At 41.5% G+C, this 23577-nt stretch overlaps 2 protein-coding genes across 2 annotated transcripts in view; one reads left to right on the top strand and one right to left on the bottom strand.

The window, feature by feature from the left end:
• The window catches only part of NDUFB6 (NADH:ubiquinone oxidoreductase subunit B6), a 251056-nt gene that overhangs the window by 136739 nt on the left and 90740 nt on the right, over positions 1-23577 (bottom strand). Inside the window, exon 7 of the mRNA XM_057313509.1 lies at positions 21026-21189. The gene's annotated coding sequence lies outside the window, so the exon portion shown is untranslated. The remainder of the gene's footprint in view (positions 1-21025; positions 21190-23577) is intronic.
• On the top strand, positions 7332-16110 carry TMEM215 (transmembrane protein 215). Its single transcript, XM_048223184.2, has 2 exons — positions 7332-7642; positions 7904-16110. Exon 2 carries the CDS (start codon positions 7962-7964, stop codon positions 8664-8666), a length of 705 nt encoding a protein of 234 aa, XP_048079141.1. The 5' UTR covers positions 7332-7642; positions 7904-7961; the 3' UTR covers positions 8667-16110.

The raw sequence follows: 23577 nt of genomic DNA on the forward strand, positions 1-23577 counted from the left end.
ATATGTGCGGGAGACCATTCTTTTATTTTTAAAAATACTTTTTTCTTATTATAAAATAAGAGTAGAAATTTTGAAAAATTCATAAATATATAGGGGCACCTGGGTGGCTCAGTCATTTAAGCATCTGCCTTCAGCTCAAGTCATGATCTCAGGGTCCTGGGATTGAGTCCCACATCTGGCTCCCTGCACAGTGGGGAGCCTGCTTCTCCCTCTGCCCCTTCCCCCACTTGTGCTCTCTCTCTCTCAAAGGAATAGAAAAAAAATTTTTTTAAAGAAAAATTCATAAATATATAAAGAAAATAGAAGTAATTATGTAATATTCTACCACCTAGAAATAACCAACTTAATATTCTGAGAGCATTTCCTTTCAGTTTTTTTGTATTCTAATTTCTTTTAGTAATCAGGATCCTATTAAACATAGAATTTTTTCAAGTTATTTTAGCAGGATTTTTTATTCTTAGTTTTCTTCATTAGCCTATATTAAGACCATTTTCACGGGTCACTAAAAAATCAAAATATAATTTTATGGATGGGGCGCCTGGGTGGCACAGCGGTTAAGCGTCTGCCTTCGCCTCAGGGCGTGATCCTAGCGTTATGGGATCGAGCCCCACATCAGGCTCCTCCGCTATGAGCCTGCTTCTTCCTCTCCCATTCCCCCTGCTTGTGTTCCCTCTCTCGCTGGCTGTCTCTCTCTCTGTCAAATAAATAAATAAAATCTTAAAAAAATATATATATATATTTATATATAATTATATATATATATATATAATTTTATAGATGAATAAAATTCCCTTAACTGAATGTACAATATTTCCTCCAGTGGATGCACCATACTCTACATAACCTTTCCTCTGTTATTGGACATTTCAGGGCTTTCCAGTGTTTTACTACTAGTGCACAAAAATATTTTTTGTGCCTCTGATTATTCCCACAGGAAAGATTGCTAGAATCATAATGCCTGGGCCAAGGAGATCATGAGAAGCCCCACAAGCACTATCCAAGAGAATGTTCTGTGATGATGAAATGTTTTACATCTGCACTGTCTGATTGGTAGCCAATCATTGCATATGACTACTGAGCACCTAAAATGTGAATAGCACACACACACTCTCTCTCTCTCAAATAAATAAATAAATCTTTTTAAAAAGGGCAGGGGGGACGCCTGGGTGGCTCAGTCAGGTAAGTGTCTGACTTCCACTTAGGTCACGATCCCAGAGTCCCAGGACTGAGTCCTAGGTCGGGCTCCCTGCTCAGTGGGAAGTCTGCTTCTCCCTCTCCCTCTGCCCCTCCCTCTCCATACATGCTCTGTCTCTTGCTTTCTCTCTCTCTCAAATAAATAAATAAATAAAATCTTCTTTAAAATCTTTTTTAAAAATGTGGATGGCACAACTGAGAAACTGGGTTTTTTATTTAATTTCATTTTAATTAATTTAAAATTAAATAGCCTTCTGTGGCTAATGGCTATGGTATTGGACAGTGCAGCAATAGCTCATCTAAATTCTTAATTTGGTTGACTTTCAGAAATTTCCACATAGTGGCCTCCATTCTGTTTCCATAGCACTGAGTTCAAGAAGGTACTCATACCAGTTGTGTGGGCCAGTAGAGTCTGAGGATAATGAGGATTTTGTTTATGCTTCATGAAGTGTACCCTGCTGTCATCTATCAGGTGGTCTCAGCAGACATGAGGCCATGCTATGAGCAGGCCTGGATCTGACTCATGAAAATTAGCCTTATATATATATATATATATATATATATATATATATATATATATATATATATATATATATATATATATATGGTAAACCTATAGAAAAACTCTTTTGCTTCTAGAGGGTTGGATGTGACCCTCCCTTACTCAGACATTACCATCCCCATTTGTGTGCCCACTGGTGAAGCTGTGGGGACTTCCTTCTACACCTTGAGATAAGTAAATGCCAATTAATTTACTTAGTTGGTGCCTGGGTCTGTTCTGTCCATGAGTACATACCAATTGTTGACCTTTTTCAATATAATGGTCATACAAAAGGCAGGAGCTTTTAAAAGTCTCCCACCATATCTGGACATATTTCTTCCACTCAAGAGTTAGTACCAACGCATTCCCACCATCAATATCTGTGAGTGCTCATCTTAGCACACCGTGCCCCTGCATAGGTATTATTTTTTATATTTACAAATTCGATTGATTAAAAAATGGCCATTTAAATTTACATTTCTTACATCTTTACAGGCAAAATGCTAAGAGAGCTCCCATCTTTTAAAAAGCTCCCTTCTTGACCCCACATGGCCACCTCTAGCTATCATCTCATTTCTCTGTTCTCTTCAACAGCAGAACTCTTTTGAGTTATCTCTGCTCTCTGCCTCCAATCCTCTTGTCCTATTCTCTCTTGGACTCATTTTGTTCGAGGTTTCACCTCCATTGACTCCATCAGAACTGTTCTTCTAAAGGTCACCAATGACCTTCATGTTGCTAAGTCCAGTGATTACTTTTTAGTCCTTTCCATACGTGACCTATCAACAGAATTGATGCCCCCACCTTGAAATGCTTTCTTCTTTTGGCTTCTTGGACATCTCTTCATTTTCTCTTCTCACTGAGCAATCCTTCATAGTCTCTTGCTAGTTCCTTCTCATCTCCCCAGCCTCAAAAAGTTGATGTTCCTTAGTAATTAGTACTTGGATTTCTCTAACCTATCAATGCTTGATCCCTAAGTTATCTCATTAGTCCCAGGGCTTTAGATGCTAGCCATGTTCTAGGAGCTCTCAAATTATTATCTCCAGCTCAGACTTCTCTCCCAAAATCCAGACTTGCACACCAACTCTTATCAACATCCATCAACTTTGATACATCAAGTGAACATCTCCAAATTCAAGTTCTTGATATCCCACCTCAAATCTCAAGTATTAGAATCATCTTTGACTACTCAGTTTCCCTCACATCCCAAATCTATTACCAAATACTGTCAGCTTAGGTGAAGATATATCCAGAATCTGACCCATTTCTTGCCACAGCCACTGCTATCACCCTGGTTCAAGTCACTATCATCTCTCGCCTGGACAGTTGCAATACTATCCCAACAGCTCTCCCTGCTTCTGCCCTTGACCCGCCTTAAGTCTATTTTCTATACACACCTAGGAGCCTGTTAAAAGCTAGGAGGGACTTCTCCCTCCTTTCTCCAAAACCTTCAACCAGGCCTATCTCTAACATGTGTGAGGCTCCAGGCAAAAATAAAATGAATGCTGCCTTTCTCTTCCCATCCCTGGTTCTGTTGTAAACCATGAAGGGGCTGACAGGCATAGTATAGACACCCCATCTTGCATGCCAGAGCTTTATCCATACTCAAAAATACAGTGGTCCCTTAGCCACCCCACAGGCCTAGGGATGTGCATACCTGCAGTATGGTCAACACTTGGGAGGACGGACTTAGCAAAGAACTGTGCACAAGCCCTGGAAGTAGGTATGGGGCTATTTGGGCAGGGAATTCTAGGTTTCTGGGTACCTATCACATGGTCTAGTAAGGACAAGAAGGTGTCCAGGTGGGGCACATCACTTTGGCCTAAAGGGAAAGGCATAGCTAGAGGAGCCAAAGAAAGAATCTACTAAAGTGAAGGATCAGTGCAGGGCCTCCAGTTGCCTGGATTCAATGGACTGGCAATGTCCCAAATGGAGGCTGCCTTGTCAGCCTGAATCCCAGAGTGCAGCTGACCATCACAGACACGTAGTATGAGCAGACAGCCCTTGAGGTCTGGAAGTCTTTTGTTGTCATGGCATAATCTATCCTATCCTACTAATGCACATATCTTGCTCTGTGAACATGAGTTCTATAAAGGCAGACCGTATCCCATTTGACTTGTATCCTCAGCACCTAGCATAGTGCCAAGCACATAATAAATACTCAAGTAATACTGCAGGAATGCAACCTTTCTGGATTTCATCTGTATAATAAAGGGGATTAGAGTAGATATTTTATAAAGTATCTTCAAGTTCTAGCATCCCATGATTTCTGTAATTTCAGAAATAAAAGGTTCTGCATTTCCTTCTCAAACACCCACATGCCAAAGCCTCATTCCAACCTGAATTTTCTTTCTCTTCTGATGAAAAGCTTTTGTGCATAGCTATATATGCTTATAGCATTACAAGAACTGCTTAAGGTTTTAAAATCCTACTGCAATCAGCCTGTACAGGCAAGGAATTGAGTACTAAGAATGCCTTTTCTGTCTCTGAGTATTGTGACCCTGAGTGATGTCTCCCCCCACCCACTCACCCACCCACTTTTGCTGCTGGGCTTGGGCAAGTATACCTGCTGCTCAAAGACCATCTGAAATTACCTCTAAGAAGGAACTGCTTTGAGAATCAGGCTTATAATTAAACAGTAATTGAAGTTTCCTGGGTTTTATGCACGGGTCTTATCTAATGCTTAAGTAGATAAACTGCATGGCTTAAAAGTCAGAATGGAATTAGACGCTCCTACAAGCAAGCAGAGATCTCTGTTCAGCAAGTGCTTCTTTAAAATGAACCTGGTTTCCAGCACTTTTGTCACAGCACCTACATGATAATACCATCAGTCTACCCTGCAGAAATGACTGTCAGAGAATCATGGAATGATAAAGCTGAAATGGACCTTAGCTAGCTCCTCAACCAAAGTCCTTGTTTCACAAGAAATTAAAACCCAGGGAAGTAAAGTGATTTGCCTCAGGTCACAGGTAGAAGAGGAGAAGATCAGGGATTGAGGAGGTAAGAGTATGATGACTTGGATGACTTACTGGATGCAGGATGTTAGGGAGAGAAGGGAATGGAGGACAACTGCAACCTTCTCAGCTGGGGTCAAGTGAGCAAGAGCAGGTTTGAGGAAATCCAATGAGCTCAGCTGGGGTCATGTAGAGTTTGAGGTGTCTGTGTGCCATGCAGACAGATATCAAGCAGAAAATTAGATATTACAAATCTGAAACTGAAGAAAAAGGACAAAGTTAAAGAAAGAAATGTAGAAGTCATCATCCTACCCACTTGGTGTTCAAAACTATTATTATAAAGCCAGGAAAGAAATCAGGGAAAGGGAGCAACAGGGACATAAGCAGCAGAATACTAACATCTAAGGATTTTGTTAAAAAATAAAAATAAATAAAATAAAGAAGAGCTGACAACGTAGCTTACAAAAGAGTGGCCAGAGAATAGGAGGGAAACTGAGATAGAATGGTGTTGGTAAAGGCAGGGCAAGAGAGGGTTTCAAGAAGGGAAACGAGTTCAATAACTGTGGCACACACACTGTTAGCTGCCTCCCCAATATTCACTCTCCTCTTTTTCCGTGCTAACAAAATCCTGATTGTTTTTCAGAGTGGCAATAAACCTGGTCAAAAATTAAACCATCATTTCCCAGGCTCCTTTGCATCTAGAGGTCTCCCATATGACATCCCTCTGGCCAATCAGATATAACCAGATGTCTATCTACTTGGTGAGACTGTCAAGAAAACAATTATTTTCCTGATATAAATGGTCAAACAGCTGGCATCTCACTTTTACCCTATGCCTTTTTGCCTTTCTTTCTCCTGAGATAATGATTCTGTGTCCAGAAATACAGCAGCTATCTAATGAGCATGAGTGCAAAGGACACACACACACACACACACACACACGATAGATGACATGGAAAATTAGGAGTCTGGTTCCTGATCTACTCAGTAGAATGAGTTAGAAATGTGGGAGTCAACCTTGACTCCTACTACTCTCTTACTGCCTTTGATCCAAGATCCTTGACTCACACTTAAATATCCTTCAAATTCACTGTCTTCTAACCACTCCTAGTCTCTGCATTGTTCAGGCCCATATCATGCCTTGCCCGCTGACTGAACTGTCCTCCTAGAAGGTCTCGCTGCTTCCATATTACCCCCTGCAACCTGTCCTCTAATCTGTCCCCATGTCAAAAAAATGGAATAAGTTTGTGTTGATTCCTGCTGAAAGTATTTCCATGGCTCTTATTGCCTAGTGGATAAAATCAAAGGTGCTTAGAACCACAGTTAGGCTCTTTATGATTTGGCTCATGCTTATATTGATTATGACATACTATGCAAATATACAGTGGTTCACAACCACTTTGTGAACAAGGGCCACTTACCAATCATTGTGCTAAGAGCTTTACATTTATTTAGTCCTCATAATGCTTCCCCACACATTTTGCAGATGGGTCAACTGACTTTCAGAAAGGTTAAGTCACTTGCCTAAGAACACACAGCTTATTTAAGCAGGAGAAGGCCTGGATGTCAAAGCTCTTTCAAAGTCCTTTCCACTGCAGTGCCTTGACATGAAAGAACGTACACTCCTCTCCTTCCTGTTCCTTACTACTCCCCATCTACCTTAAATGGACAGCCTTGTTGAAGAACCATGGCCAAAATCAGTCTTGCATCTCGGGCCAAAGGAATCTATCCCCCACTGCGGTGGGAAGAAAACAGGTTCTTCACGTCAGCTTCTGGAAGGGAGGAGAGAATCGCCCAAAGCTGGAGCTGTATGGCAGGCTGGTGCGCCTGACCCTCCCAGTCAAGGCCCTTCCTTCTCCTCGCTAGCTGGGGGTCAGGTGTGAAGTGCAGGGGTGGGGATCCGGGTCAGAGAGCTCTTCACCTTTGACTTGGTCTGGCTGGCGCCACCAGAGTGTTGGAGTAGGATCCCGTCTCCAAGGCTACCCCCTCCAGGGTCCGGAGCTGGAAGATCTGGGGGTAGGACTCTGGTGACTCCCCAAAGTCTCGAGCAAGACCTGACACCCACTCCTCACCACTATCTCAGCCTGGGAGCCGGTCCTGTGGGCTCTGGACGCGCAGCCTACTCCGCTGCTGGAGCGGCTTTGCACACCGCTGCCGCCCAGCGCCCGGACCAAGAGCAGTCTGCCCGCAGCGGGACCCTGGAGCAGTGCCGCCCTCTGAGCCCCTAGAGTCTCGCGGTTGAGAGACCCGCGGTCAGAGAACCCCCTGGGAGCTCTGCTATCAGTCGGGTCGGATCACCCAGATTTGTAACTGGAGAAAGGTCCAGGTCCCAGAGGGACATCTCCAGGTGGCACCCTCTGGCCCTCGGACCTGAACTCGGAGTCCAGGCTGCCCCGTGCGCAAACCGACCCGTGTTCCGCTCTCAGGCCAACGGCAGCCTCGCACTCCCAGATCCTCCCCATGCACGGAGGCAGTTGCAGCTGCCCTCCTGGGCGGCGGCGTAACGATCCCCAGCTGCTCCAAGAACCCCGACTGGACCCTGGGCAACCTCTTCTGCCCGGGTGGCTCTCCCCGGGGTCTGAACCCCTCGCGCCCCCGCGCGTCCTTCTTTGTTTCTGAGCTTGCTCCGAAAGTGATGTAACGAGGCCAGACTCGCGCGCTGCTTTCCCTCTTTCCCAGACTAAGTCCTTCCTCCCTCCAGCACCCGGCGCTCTGCGCGCAGAGCCCGGCGCTAGGCTGTGCCTCCACTCCACTCCCAGAGCTCTGGAGACCGACGGGCACTGTTAAGAAAGACGCGCTCCCACGTCCCGCCTCCTGGATGCAGACTCAGTGGGGAAAGCGAGACTTTCCTCCCAGAAACAAGGGAGAGAGCCGAGGGGACAGCTGTTGTGGAGGTTTCTAAGGAGACTCAGACTGGCTTCTTTCCCTGCTCCTGGGAGACGGCAGGAATCCTCAGGTACCTCAGTGACCCAGTCGATGGATGTTTATATGAAAGAGACAGAGGCAGTAAGAGACAGACAGACAGAGAGAGAGAGAGAGAGAGAGAGAGAGAGAGAAACAGGAAGAAATAGAGACCCGGAGACCGTGATTGACAGACAAGTGGAGAGAAACAACGAGTAAGAGAGAGAGTTGGTGGGTGGAAAATTGACTTTGGGTTTTTTTTTTTTTTCTGTCTTTTTTTTTTTTTTTTAACCCACTGTGGTTTTGCCTCTGACAGAAGAGAGAACCGCTGCTCCTTAGCCAGTAAGCAGCCCCCTATCTGGATGGAGTGAAAGATGCGGCCTGATGACATAAACCCGAGGACTGGGCTGGTGGTGGCCCTGGTCAGTGTCTTTCTCGTCTTTGGCTTCATGTTCACCGTCTCTGGGATGAAAGGAGAGACTCTGGGAAACATCCCCCTCCTGGCCATCGGGCCAGCCATCTGCCTACCAGGCATCGCGGCCATTGCCCTGGCCAGGAAAACCGAGGGATGCACCAAGTGGCCTGAAAATGAGCTGCTGTGGGTCCGCAAGTTGCCCTGCTTCCGGAAACCCAAGGACAAGGAGGTGGTGGAACTGCTGAGGACCCCTTCAGACCTGGAGTCAGGCAAGGGAAGCTCAGATGAGCTGGCTAAGAAGGCGGGCCTCAGGGGGAAGCCCCCCGGCCAAGGGCAGACAGAGGTGCCTGTGGCCAGTTCCATCATCACCCCCACACCCATGGAAGGAGAACGCCAGAGCCTGGTCCAGAGCGGGCATCAGGAGGAGACATCCAGATACCTAGATGGCTACTGTCCCTCAGGCAGTTCCCTTGCCTACAGTGCCTTGGATGCCAAGTGCTCAGCCTGGGACAGATCTGACTGCCCAGAGCCTGAGGACAGAATCTTCTTTGTGCCCCAGGACAGTATCATCGTTTGCTCCTACAAGCAGAACAGTCCCTATGACAGATACTGTTGTTACATCAATCAGAGCCAAGGCAGGTGGGACCACGAGACAATAGTCTAAGCTTTGCATACAAGAGTCGCTGTGTTGATAGAAACAACTACACTCAGCTTCCAGGGGAAGGAAACTGCCCTGCTCCAACAGCCTTCAAACTGTTAGGAATTGACTTGGTATGTGATGGGTGTGCAAGCCTCGGGTGCCTGAGAGCCATGTAAATAGGCATGTTGGGGACACATTTTAAGGAAGGGTGATGAGTGTTAAGGACACTGGAAGAGGCAGTGGGTAGGAGAGGGAGCAGTTCCAATTGCTTTTTAACAAACCATGTTGGATGTTTTGTAAAATAACCCAGAAAGTGCTACTCAGCACCTGCTAAAAGCAAGATAAATCTAGTGTGGGCTGCAGATATCAGGCATGAAATGATACATGGGCTTGCCATAGGGAAACTGAGCTGCTTTCAATCTGAATAAATTGAAAGACAAAACAATTAGTGCTTCATTGTATGAAATGATTTTTATCTGGTGAAAGCTTTTCACACTTATTATTTGCTGAAAGAAAAAAAAGTCAAGATAGAAAAGCTACTCCTTCCTTAGGTGGGATGGTTTTTGGAGAAAGGGGAGTTAAAGGCAGTTGAATTATGTAATTGAGTTTTATGATATAATCCTCTGACAAGATCAGAGATTTCAAATAAAGTAAAATAAGTGTGACAAGCTAGGTAAAAAACTAACATTTTTAGATGGCTATGTTACTTCTTAAACTTTCATTTAAATTGATTTACTGTGTCTTTATCTTAAGTGTTTTTTAATATTTACTATCATTCATGTATAATTTCCTCATCAGGTGCAAAATGACTTGATGTAATATTTTCATAGATTAGAATTTGTGTTCATCAAGTCAAAATGGGTTTTACATATGTATACAAGTGTCTTTAATATTTCTGGGAGTTCTGGTAGTAACTATTCCTATATGCCTTTTAAAATCTGAAAACTATGAAGTCAATACATTAGTCTTGAAATTTATGCAGAATTTGCATAAAAGACAATGGTTAAACTTCTGGAAATGTCATTATTTGTACATTTATTCAACATTCCCAAAGACTATAAATGCCAATGAAATAAGAGTTAACCTACTAGATTTAACTGAAGCTCTTTATTAAGTTCACCTAATCAGTGAGCATTGCATGACAAAGATCTGCTTTATTTCATACTTAATTTTTTGCTGCTGAGGGAAAAAGGCACAATGGGATCCTAAAATGTATTTTCTATTTCACTTGCTTAACTGAAATAGACAAGAGGGCAATCAGCCAGAATACCATTCAGTCCCTGTTGAAGAGAAATATTGAATTATATAGAGAAATCATTGTATATTTCATCTCGAAGATCAGAATATTTTGCATCCTCAAAGAATGATGATTTATTTTCAATGATCAGATAGTTCCAGCCACTTTCTCCCAAAGGGGGAATTGAGGACAAAAATTTTAGCCATACCCCTTTTGTATATTTCGGGTCCAATTCTGCAAGTCTTTAAGTGCAGCAATCATTCAGTCTTAAGAATCATGCCCTTAAAAATCACAATTTCCAAACCAAGTTCAACATCAAAAGAGTATGATTTTTTTTTAGTAGGGCTTAAATGTCAGAAAATGAGATGTGTGATTCTGAGCAAATTTTATCTTCTTGTACCTCAGTTCTCACTCCTCAGAAATCAGGGAGGAGTGGGACTGACTTACACTAGAGTATGTCTATCGTTCATTCCCAGTTTGAATATTCTATGGCATCATGTCAAAGACACTTTATATAATGCCAGGGAATGAGATACAGCAAAATGCATGCCAAAGTTATGCAATTCATGATAAAAATTATATGACATGGATTGAATTCTTACTACTACTCAAAAGAATTTTGTAGATGTATGAAAGCAGATTTGTTTTATTGCCAAATATTATTTATTCAACATACACATTTCTGGAAATAAAATGAAGATGTTAACTAAGGATAAAATTTTTTTATATTGGTATAGCCCCCAAATAATCCAATAATTGCAATAAATGTAATTTACTTTGGATTTGGCATGGAGGGAAAATATTAGTTTCCTAAAATTTTAGTTTCCTAAAATCACAATACCTCTTAATAATTCTAGGGCATTTTGAAAGAGGAAAATCATGTTTCAATGAAGATGAGAATTATTGGATAACTCTCTTAGGAATAAAAACTTCTAATTTGAATAAAAGCCCTTCTAATCTGCTTGCCATTTGTGGACATCTTCAAAGATGAGGAGATAGCAAGACAGCAGAGAGAGATGTTCACAAAGACTCAGCAAATCCTATACAGGGTCTGAAAGAGATGCTTGTAGTGTTAGGTATGGTTTAAGGTGTGGAAAAGTTACTTTTTGATTTCTTGGAATCAGCTCAAACCCCATGATATCACACACACACATACACACACACTCCAATGTCCAAATCCAAAGTTAATTACTAGTTTAGAAATATAAGATATTTTATCACATTTTCAAGTTCTATTTCAGAAGAAACTTACTTCAGTCTTCTTCCATCCACCTACTTAAGATACTTAAGGTATCTAAATATGCTCTTGAGGGAATTTTCTGCAGTGCTAAAATAATGGTTTGCAAATGTTGACTGGATGGCTTAACTTTGACCAGAAAGAATAAAATGTGTGACTGTGTGTGTGCATTTTTTTTTAACATCTCATAATAGGTAACCCCCTCCTAATATAAAGCAAGGTAGCCTAGTGCCCCAAATCAACACTCGTTAAAGACTATTCCATTCTGTTAAACAGAGGTGGAAGAGAGGGAAAACAAGGTGAGAAAACTGTCTGAGCTTGTTAGAAGAAAACAGCAGCTCATTCTAGTCAACAGTTTTCGCAAATTGTTAATATTAACATAATAGACAGGAGGACTATTCCCTGTCCATTAAGAGCTTTCAGACAGACATAAATCAAAGTAGGTACTAGTTATTTTTTTACTTGCTGTTAATCCAAATAGTCGTTTCAACTTGATTTTAAATACGCATTTTATTTTTGAAATTATTTCTATTGACTTTTTCATGTTCAATATTCCTACCTATTATGCTCATGGGTTTTCTAAACTGCTTCTTGATTTTAAAGTGTGAATTCAGCCAAGATACCCAAGCTGGAACATATTTAGACAACTGTTTCAAGATTTAGTTTCTATTACAATCATGACAAACAAAATCCAGATATATTTAAGTTCAGACTCTCTTTCAAACCCTACTAATCAGGTCCTTTGGAAATGTTTTCAATACTATGGGTCTTAATACTGGCACACAAAGGGAAGGAAGGTTCATTCTTTTAAATACTTTTCCCTTTTGTAATAGCCAACCTCCGTTTATTTATTAATATCTCCCCTCTGCACCTATAGCATCATTTCCTTGGTAAATTCACTTTTATTATTACTTTATAACATTAAAGAAAAAATTTTGAAAATCCACAGCCCCACTATCCTAACAGAAATACTGTATTTCCATTTTAGCATATCATCCTCCAGGACTCCCCCACATGCACCTTAAATATTATAATTGTGTGTTTCTCTTTTCTCTTTTATTTATACGCCAAGTATGTTTTCATGTTTCTATGCGGTGTTCTTGATTACCATTTAACAATTGTGTAATATGCCATTTTTGAGATGTACCATAATTTAACATGCCATTCCTTATTGCTAGCCAGATAAAATGTTTTATGGATGGTTTTATATGTTTTTTTTTTCTATTCTTAGTAACACAGCTACATTATTTGTCATTTTCCCTAAGAGGTGAATATTTACAGTCAAAAAGTCGTCTCCTTATAGATGAGAGTAAGGGGGCAGAAATGTGTACATGGATCAAACACTTACATTATTGGTTTTCTCTTGACTCATGGGCAAGACATAGGGTAAGAGACAAAATAATGCTTCTACAAAAAGGTCCCCCTTTTCAGACCAGAGCCAGTATTTTTAAGAATAAGATGAGATGGAGCCCATATTTTAAAGAGTAAGATGGAACATTTCCCCAGTTAAGATACACTAGTGTATATCTCAAAATCAGTTCACAGTGGTGTCAATCTTCAAGAGCATAATGTTGAACAAGCAAAATGAAAAATAGATGTAGACAATAATTATAGTATTTCAAAAGCACTTTCTTAAAGTGTCTCATCATTTATTTTATAATATATTTAATATGTATGTATATTGTTACCTATCAGTGACTTAAAAATGAACTGGAATTTCAGGAATTCAACAGACTTTACCTATGAATTTTCTGTTTCTTTCTCAATGGAAAAAATGAACTGAAGATGGAATTATGGACAAATGCTCGGCCCAACCAGATATCTTAATAAAGAACTGAATTCCATTCAGCCTCTTGTCCAAATAACACAAAATCATGTAAACACCACTGAATCATGTCCTTGATTTCTCATGAACTACCACAGGCTCCTCACTCCATGAACACCCCAAAGAAAGAAGTTTATACATGACACTGTCCAGATACAAATTGGTAGACATTGATATCAGATCTCCACCATCTTTTGCAAATTATTCCTGGGCCTGACCCTTCTTAGAGATCCTTTCTTTGTCTTTCCCTTTATTCCTCCTCCTAATTGCATGTTACAGACTGCAGACATGGTATCCTCAATGGCAACACAAGGCTTTCCATGCTTTATCCACAACAAGGTACAGTGTTACAGAATGGGCCAGTTACAAAACAGGGCGGAAAGCTATTAAAATGTCTCTCTGACAAATCTATCCCAAGAAAGTTAAATATAACAAATATATTTGCAAGTCATCACTTTCTTACTCTTTATGGTAATAAATGATTAAATATGAGACAACCCCTGAGTCTGAAGCCAGACCACATTTGTTTAGAAAAAAAATAGGCTTTTGAACATCAACTGCCTGTAATTCAACATGAAAAGTATGGACATATCTTCTCTGTGAACGGTTAGACCATCAGACCAACTCAAAAGGGCCCGCGTGCCCCTGTGCTCTTCACACCGCCTCCCATCCTCTGCAGCAGCTTCTTGGCTGTGCCCTGATTGTGCCCTGCAGCTCACCACCCTGAGCCTTCATCCCATCATTTTCTCTGCCTCACATGTCCACCCTGTCTTCACCCCTCTGCTGGTTAAGGCCCTGACATCTTTTAGGCAGCAGCTACCACATCTTCCACAGTCTTTTAGATTTTCGCCCTCAGAACTAATAACACTTCTACTATTCTCTGGCCTGACAGCACCGCCACCATTATCATCGCACATATTAGCTGAGGGTGTGTCTGTCTCTCCAACTGCAGCATGAGCTCTTGGAGGGCAGGGGCCACGTTTTATTCATCCTCCACCCCACCTCCTCCACACTTTGCCCTGCTCAGTGAAAACGCTAAATTGCACCACTTGGGTCACTCTCACAACCTTCCTTCTTCCGCTTTCTCACAGGAAAAAAATATCTACCTTCTTGATTTGAACTGAATTAAATTGAATATAGTCAGCAAAAACGTGGGTTAAAATAGGCTTCTGTGGGTTGGGACCCTAACTTTTATTTAGCATATTGTTTCTTCAGGGAAACCACATCTTACATAACAAGGAGAAGAAAGAAATAAACCACTCCAGAATATTTTCTCCTCCCTCCCTGACTGACCTAACTCCTACTCCCTTCCTCTCTCCATGAGTCAGTGACCATACTACACATACAACAGGAACTGGTGGTTCTAGAAGCACTTGACAGCCAAGTTTTTGAATTCCTGACCAGAAAGAAGACAAATCAATGTACTCAGGTTAACCCTGTAAGTAGGTCAACAGAATATAATTTGCCAGCCTGGCTATTGTCCTTCTATTATGCTTCCATCCGATAATGCAAACAGGACTTTCCAGGCCACCTGGGTATTCCCTCAGGACGCTCTCAGGGGGCTGAGTGGCAGACCCTAACTCCCCACCCCCAGTGAAGCTTTTCTTCTCCACAAAGTCTGTGAGATGCTCAGAGACTGGTTTGTGGTTCCGAGAGGCTCTGGCTTGTTCTGGAACAAGATGATGGCATTGCTCAGCAATTCTCTTGAGTTGTATTTGAGGCCAGTCTTAATAAACTTCAGGCTCATGTAACTGGTCCTGTAAATTTCCCAAACTATGCCAGTGAAAGTGGCATTTAATTTGAGTAACTCTTTTTCTTGACCACGGCAACTATCAGGTTCTCCTTCAGCAATAGCAAGAAGGACCTCATTTGAGTATGAGTGGGGAAGGGGATAACAAAGGGAGAATGTGATTCATATGGAATTGTCAATACAGGGAGAAGAGCCAATAATCCCTCATTAAGCCAGTCACTTCTGTGGCCTCCTGCCCTGACATCTTGTCTCAAACTTAGCAGCAAATGCTAGAAAACAGACTGAGAGGACAAACCAAACAGAAAAATGTTTTAAAACTGAAAAGAGTAAAAGGAAAATGCTAGAGAATTTTGATACATTTTTGAAATGGCTAAGAATAGAAATATAAACAATTTAAGTATATTCTAATAAGGGCAAAAATTAGCTAAAACTATCCTGTTGGACAGAGTCAAAAGGAATATAAAATAGCATTCAATAAATTAGGTTAAACTAGCTTAAAAATTACTCAATAGACCAAAAAGTACAATAAATACTAGAAAGTTAAAGGAGTATAAGTGAACGCTATTAGCTGAAGTATTCAAAATTAAATCTTTTTAAATTCATAAATTCAACAAAAATGTCCCACTAAAAAAACAGGGTGTGAAATATGAACAGAAATACTGAGACTGGGACTGAGAGCCCACCGACCTATGCCTGGCAGAGGGAAAGACAGACAAGGAACAGAGCTGGACTGAGCTCTCCTCCCTGAAGAGTCCCCCAAGGCAGGCCCTTACCCTTCAGGCAGCAAAACTACAGAGTCCAGAACTGTTGCTCCCCCACAAGCCTGAGGTCCCTCCAAAGCTCACCTCTCACCCTCCTGTGTTAGAATAGAGGCCAGCAGCAAAAATGTTGAGGGGCAATGTGTAATCATGGCCTTATGGAGGTCTTAACACAGAAGTGTCACTGACTATGTCTTTGTCAGCCTTGTCTGGTCTCTGTCCTCTTCATCCCCCCATTTCCACAAGCAGCCCAGTATCCATTCCTTCACTCCACAAGTCCTGGTGAAGCAGTGCGTATGTGCTGGGTATTGTGCTGGCCTGAGATGTCACAGTGAACAGAACAGACCAGGCTCCTGTCTTCATGGAGCTCACAGGTTAGCAGGGGGTGTCAGTGGTTGCAGAGGATGTTACAGCAGCACTTGGCAGGAGCACTAGCCCTCACCTTGTTGGAGGAGGGTGGTGAGCAGAGAAAGTATCTAAAGGGGTTCTACCAATTCCACAGCGTGTAGGGGTAGTGGGGAGAGTTCCCCACATAGCCAAGCAGTTCTCTAACACCAGCTAGGCATCCCATAATTCAACTCAATTCTGATACCACCCACCTGGAGTTACCATCAGATTCCACAAGGGCTCAGCCCCCTCCCACTTCAGATGCCACGTGCAAGGCCGGGTGTCACCTGTGCTTCTAACAGGCTCAAGGTTCCAGGGGTGCCTGGGTGGGCTCAGTCGTTAAACATCTGCCTTCCTCTCGGGTCACGATCCCGGGGTCCTGGGATCTAGCCCACCTCCCTGCTCAGAGGGGGGTCTGCTCCTCCCTCCCCCTCTTCCCCTTCCCCAACTTGTGCTTTCTCTCTAATAGATAAATAAAATTTTAAAAATAAATAAATAAATAAATAAATAAATAAATAAAGGTTCTAACAACCCTCTCCTCAGCTTTGATTAATTTGCTAGAGTGGCTTACAGAACTCAGAGAAACATTTTACTCACTAGATTACTGGTTGATTATAAAAGGATATAACTCAGGAATAGTCCAATGGAAGAGAAGCATAGAGCAGGGTTTAGAAAAAGCGCAGAGAGCTTCCATACCCTTTCAGATCACGCTTCTCTTACTGAATCTCCACCTGTTCACCAACCCAGAAATTCTCTGGTCCATTCTTTTGGGGTTTTATGGAAGCTTCATCACATAGGCATGATTGATTAAATGATTGGCCATTGGTTATTGACTCAGTCGCCAGCCCCTCCCCCTCCCCAGAGGTCAGGGGGTGAGACTGAAAGTTCCAATCCTCTAATCACAAAGTTGATTCCCCTGGCAACCAGCCCCCATCTGGTGACCCAGGGGCTTACCAAAAGTCAACTTATTGACATAACAAAAGACATCTTTATGATGGTCATCACTTAGGAAATTTCTACAATTTTAGGAGTGCTATGCAAGAAACTGGATAAAGACCAAATATGCATTCCTTCATATAAATCACAATATCACAGAGTCACGGGGGAAAACGTCTGATATGAGACCTGAAAAATGCATAGGAAATAGCTGACTATAGAGGGGAGAAAGAGTGTTCCAAGCCAAGAAAACACCGTTTATGAAGGCCAGGAAGGAAGAGAAAGCATGACACATGTTTATTCAGAGAAATGCAAAAAAAAAAAAAAAAAATCATTAGATGGCTGGAGAGGGGGCCGGGTAGAGAAGGGCCAGGCAATGGCTTAGGCCTCTCCCCACCACTACATTTAGGCTTGTTACACAGAAAAAGAAGGCCTGGCCACTCAGCTCGTCTCCAACACAACCATAAGGAAGGAAGATTAGACTCATCTTGACTAGGGTTTGCAGATTTAACCAAATTCTACTCTAAGAAGAATTGATTCAATACACAACTGGTTGCTTTGGTTGCATTCGGGCAAGGCTCCTTTCACTTGGAGACAAACAACTAATCAAACTAAGCAGTCCACCTTTCAAACATTTGTTTTGCTCTTACGTACACTAAAATAACTTGGAACTCTTAAGTGAAAAATAACTGGTATAAACAGCTTCTAAAATCACCATCTCTGGGATATTATTACAATTATTACAGATAGGTTGACATATGAGAAAACTTTTTTCCCAGCATGGATTAATTACCCAACAATGATTGTGACGTTAACCAGACTTCCATCTCTATGGTCAACATTTTCTGTGTTTCAAAATATCCCTAATTTCTTCCTTAGGTCAGCTGCCTGGAACTCAGGTCCCTTGTACAGACATATCTATCCCTGCGCAGATACGTTTATCATTCTCAAAGAGGGTCCCATGTCTGTTAGTTCCTTGATAGGTAAATATATGTTACACAATAAAATGTTTTAATACCCAAATAAGTTTGAGAATTGCTGGGCTAAATCAATGCAAACATATTTTTTTACAATCTCTATCCCCAACACTCAGAACAGGACCCAGTACAAAGCAGGCACCAAATAAGTACTTCTTGAATTAGTGAATGTAGAATTCCATAAAGCCATTTATTCACATGCTCTGTGACATAAAAGAAGAGCACTGAGTGTGCAGCATTCCACAGGGCTTCCTTACTGAAAAATCTTGCCCTAATCTCTAGGTCTAGAAGCACAGTAATGATGACAAGACAAATTTTCAGAAATCAAAATGAAGAGTCAAAGGAAAGGGAGGCAAGTTACATAATCCCCAGAATTACCCTCATGTTCCTTCTTGGCCCTTGCTGTTCATCCAAGAGCAGTCTTCTAACAAAACTATTCTTCCCTCAGAAGAGACAATTTGGGTGATCAGAGCAAAGATGTGTCTGTCAGACATATTTTGCCTCCAGATGCTAATTTCCCAGGTGTCCAGTTTGGCTCAAAAAAGTTGCCAGGAGAAACCCACATGGGTTCCCTCCCTCTTTGGGAGCTTTGTACTATCACTCAATAAACTATCGTTCAATAAACTGCTTTGCTGCCCACCAAAAAAAAAAAAAAAAAAAGGTTGCTAGGTCCTTCAACTCAGAAATTAAATTGATCCAAGATACCAGATATTGGTGAGAAGTATTTATAAGAGTTCTAAGAAGCTTTATGGTGCAGAAGTAATCTGTTATGGAACCAGAAACCCATGGGAAATTAGAATCCCTGCCTTCCCTAATCCCACCCCCACAGTCTCATCCATGACCTGAGCAAATATCATCAAAGTAGTTCAGTGGTTCTTAAACTCTAGCATACATCAGAATCTCCTGGGCCTGTTAAAATATGGATTGCTGGAACTCACCCCGAGATTTGCTGATTCAGTAGAATTTACATTTCTGTGAAATTCTCAGGTGATGCCACTGGTGCTGGTTCCTGGTTGCTTCCTCACCACTACCTGTGCTATCAATTGGTTTTATAGCCACAAGTCTGGTATAGACTCATAGGTCCAGCCTTGCAGTAGCATTTGGATCTAATAACTGGTACATAATAGGTACCCAGTAAATGATTTGATTAAATTAATAATGAATTGTTTGTCTAATCCCCGAGATTGGGATCTACTTTGGGAAAGTGTACCCCACATCCCCTGATGAAACTGGAGCCCAGTCCTTTATCCCCACTTGCTCAACTGGGATCATGACCCTTTTCTGCCTACCTCCAGACCTTACAGGGACCATGTGCCCAAAAGCCAAACTTTTTGACTAGTGACAAGGGACATGACAGAGTCCAAGTGGGATAGGCCCTTTTTGAACCATGGGATTTAGACTCCTGGCCTGCCAGGTAAAAGCCAACTCCATCATGATCTAGTCTGTCCCAACCATTCCTGGTTGATTCCTCTCCTTGCCAGGCTACTCCTGAGCTCCCCAGCAGGATGCTGGCTGAAGATTCACAGCTATTTTGGGACATGAGGCAGGTATCTGAACCAGGTTCCAATGATGACTTTGAAATAGAGACTTGATTAGAGATCTTGAAAGCCTTTCCCATCAGCCAGAATAAACAGTGGTTTACTTTATTATTTTCTTTTGTACTATTTTAACCACGCGGTGAGTGCACTAATCTCATTCTTCCCTGCCTGTAATTAACATATGTGAAGTGAATAGAAAAGAAAATCGTACTATGCCCTTGGAAGAGTAATATACTTGGGATTTGACAGATAATGGGAAAAGTAAATTCGAAGAATAAAGATTTTTCCAAGAAATTCAGAAAGAAAAATTAAAATCTGTTGTTTACCAATATCCCCACATTTTAACATTCTCCACAATCCCACATTGCTGAGGAAGTGCAGGTAACTGCCTATGTATAGACACCTGATAGAAGAATGACCCATCTGTGCTAAACCACAGCCTTCCCACTCCTTTTCTGATGCAGCTTCTACCACTGTTTCCCTTGGAAACCAAAGAAGCAGCTGCCTGCAAAAACATCTCTCTCCCTCCTCGCTCATCAGTCCAAAGGACTAGCAGCTTGTTTTCTTGCTCATTGAAAACATCTGATGTTGGGGGATGACATGCATGTGGGGATCAGTACAAAAGATATTACCACAGACGGTCAGACATATTGTGCATTCTGCCTACTATTCTTTCTTAGATGGTTTCACGTCCCTCTTCATTTTATGTACTACATCATCAATTTCTTCTCTGTGTTGTAATGATTTGTGTACACAAACCTTCTCTACTAGATCTTAGTTATTTAAAGTCTAGGGAGGGGGGCGCCTGGGTGGCTCAGTCATTAAGCATCTGCCTTCAGCCAGGGCGTGATCCCAGAGTCCTGGGATCGAGCCCCGCATCAGGCTCCCTGCTCCGCTGGGAAGCCTGCTTCTTCCCCTCCCACTCCCCCTGCTTGTGTTCCCTCTCTCACTGGCTGTGTGTGTCTCTCTCTCTGCCAAAAAATAAATAAAATTTTTTTAAAAGATTTTATTTATTTATTCGACAGAGAGAGAGAGAGTCAGCGAGAGAGGGAACACAAGCAGGGGGAGTGGGAGAGGAAGAAGCAGGCTCATAGCCGAGGAGCCTGATGTGGGGCTCGATCCCAGAACGCCGGGATCACGCCCTGAGCCGAAGGCAGACGCTTAACCGCTGTGCCACCCAGGCACCCCATTTTTTTTTAAGATTTTATTTATTTAGGGGCGCGCCCCATTTTTTTTTAAGATTTTATTTATTTAGGGGCACGCCCCATTTTTTTTTAAGATTTTATTTATTTAGGGGCGCCTGGGTGGCACAGCGGTTAAGCGTCTGCCTTCGGCTCAGGGCGTGATCCCGGCGTTCTGGGATCGAGCCCCACATCAGGCTCCTCCGCTATGAGCCTGCTTCTTCCTCTCCCACTCCCCCTGCTTGTGTTCCCTCTCTCGCTGACTCTCTCTCTCTCTGTCGAATAAATAAATAAATAAATCTTTAAAAAAAAAAAAGTCTAGGGAGGACATAATCTTCTGTTCAGCATTCACTACATATTGATTAATACGTTATAATAACATCATATAACTAATGTAATATGATTATAACCCAATGATGTAAGTTTTAACATCCACTGATGATTCTTGCCTGAATTAACTATTACTATAATGACTTCTAAATATTCATTTTTTTCACTATTCTACTTTTATCTATTGGAATTCTACTTAAAGAAAGAGTAGAATTTTTTTGACTTACTTATTTATAAACAAATATGGAGGGGCACCTGGTTGGCTCAGTTGGTTGAGCATCTGCCTTCAGCTCAGGTCATGATCCCAGGGTTCTGGGATCAAGTTCTGCATCGGGATCCTTGCTCAGCAGGGAGCCTGCTTCTCTCTCTCCCTTTGCCTGCTGCTCTCTCTCTGTCAAATAAATAAATAAATAAAATCTTAAAAAATAAAAACAAATATGAACTCATGGATTATTATCCATTTCTACCAATTTTTAAAGTCAACATTGTCATGGATTATTATTTTATGCATGGGTTATAATCTGTTACTCTTGAAAGCTAAAATTGTCCCAGTTTGGGCCAGAGGGAATCCCTTGAAGCTTGCTCCTGTCCTATTGACATCTTCCTTTAAACATTACTTTCTATCTTGCTTTAAACACTACTTGCTTTAAACACTACTTTCTTGGGTGCCTGGGTGGCTCAGTCGTTAAGCATCTGCCTTCGGCTCAGGGCGTGATCCCAGAGTCCTGGGATCAAGCCCCACATCGGGCTCCATGCTCTCCTGGGAGCCTGCTTCTTCCTCTCCCACTCCCCCTGCTTGTGTTCCCTCTCTTGCTGGCTGTCTCTGTCAAATAAATAAATAAAATCTTTTTATCTGTGGTGTCATTTGCAAATATCTTCTCCCATTCCGTGGGCTGCCTCTTAGTTTTTTTGACTGTTTCCTTGGCTGTGCAGAAGCTTTTCAAAAACTAAGAGGCAGCCCACGGAATGGGAGAAGATATTTGCAAATGACACTACAGATAAAAGACTGGTATCCAAGATCTACAAAGAACTTCTCAAACTCAATGCATGAGAAACAAATAATCAAATCAAAAAATGGGCAGTAGATATGAACAGACACTTTTCCAATAAAGACATACAAACAGCTAACAGACACATGAAAAAGTGTTCAAAATCATTAGCCATCAGGGAAATTCAAATCAAAACCACACTGAGATACCACCTTATGCCAGTTAGAATGGCAAAAATTGACAAGGCAAGAAACAACAATTGCTGGAGAGGATGTGGAGAAAGGGGATCCCTCTTACATTGTTGGTGGGAATGCAAGTTGGTACAGCCACTTTGGAAAACAGTGTGGAGGTCCCTTAAAAAGTTAAAAATTGAGCTACCCTATGATCCAGCAATTGCACTACTGGGTATTTACCCCAAAGATACAGACATAGTGAAGAGAAGGGCCATATGCACCCCAATGTTCATAGCAGCATTGTCCACAATAGCTAAATCTTGGAATGAGCTGAGATGCCCTTCAACGGATGACTGGATTAAGAAGATATGGTCCATATATACAATGGAATATTACTCAGCCATCAAAAAGAACGATTTCTCAACATTTGCTGCAACATGGACGGGACTGGAGGAGATAATGCTAAGTGAAATAAGTCAAGCAGAGAAAGATAATTATCATATGGTTTCACTCATTTATGGAACATAAGAAGTAGGAAGATCAGTAGGAGAAGAAAGGGAAGAAAAAAGGGGGGGGTAAACAGAAGGGGGAATGAACCATGAGAGACTACGGACTCTGGGAAACAAACTGAGGGGTTCGGGGAGGGGGGCAATGGGCTAGGCCGGTGATGGGTATTAAGGAGGGCATGTATTGCATGGTGCACTGGATGTTATACACAAGTAATGAATCATGGAACTTTACATCAAAAACTAGGGATGTACTGTATGGTGACTAACATAATATAATAAAAAATTATTATAAAAAATAAATAAATAAATAAATAAATAAATAAAATCTTTTAAAAAATGAATAAACACTACTTTCTATCACATGATGTTTCAATAAAACACTTATTCATTACAAAAAGAGAAACAATAATTTTACAGCAGATAAACCTGGTAGACATCACCTCAACCAGTGATCAAAGTTAAGATCACCAGTAATGGTGCCTCTTGATACCATGCAGTGAGAAGGACACATCATCGCTTTGATGGTATTTCTGCCAAAAAATGAATAACCTCAATCTTAATGGTAAGGGACATTCTACAAAAGAACTGGTCTGTACTCTTCAAAAATGTCAAGGTCATAAAAGACAAAGACTAAAAAATGGTCTTGGATTAAGAGACAAAACATGATACTAAATGAAATGTGTGATCCTGGAAGGGATAAGGGGGGGAAATAGAGCTATTAAATTTTATTGAGAAAATTGGAAAATTTTTAATAAAGTCTGGAAATAATAGTATTATATCAATGTTAATTTTCTGATTTTGATCATTATATTATGGTCATACAAAAGAATGTTTTCCTTCTTAGGGATTTAGACACTGAAGTCTTTGGGGGAAAGGAGTATCATGTCTTCTCCTTACTCTCAAAAGGTTCAGAAGAATGATAAGACAAAAGTGATAACCTGGTTGAAGGGTACACGAGAAAGTGGGTGAAAGTATGCGGGCATTTTTTGTGCTGCTCTTGCAACTTTTCGATAAACTTGAAATTATTTCAAAACTAAAAGTTACAAAAACTGAGTTGCATAAAAGTCATTTATACTTCACTACTTTCTTAGAGGATTAAAGGCAATTT

The sequence above is a fragment of the Ursus arctos genome, unplaced genomic scaffold (genome assembly GCF_023065955.2).
Source record: "Ursus arctos isolate Adak ecotype North America unplaced genomic scaffold, UrsArc2.0 scaffold_18, whole genome shotgun sequence".
NCBI lineage: Eukaryota > Metazoa > Chordata > Mammalia > Carnivora > Ursidae > Ursus > Ursus arctos.

Bases quoted from the DNA above. Each gene is read 5' to 3' on its own strand.
- TMEM215 (XM_048223184.2), top strand. From the start codon at position 7,962: ATGCGGCCTGATGACATAAACCCGAGGACTGGGCTGGTGGTGGCCCTG.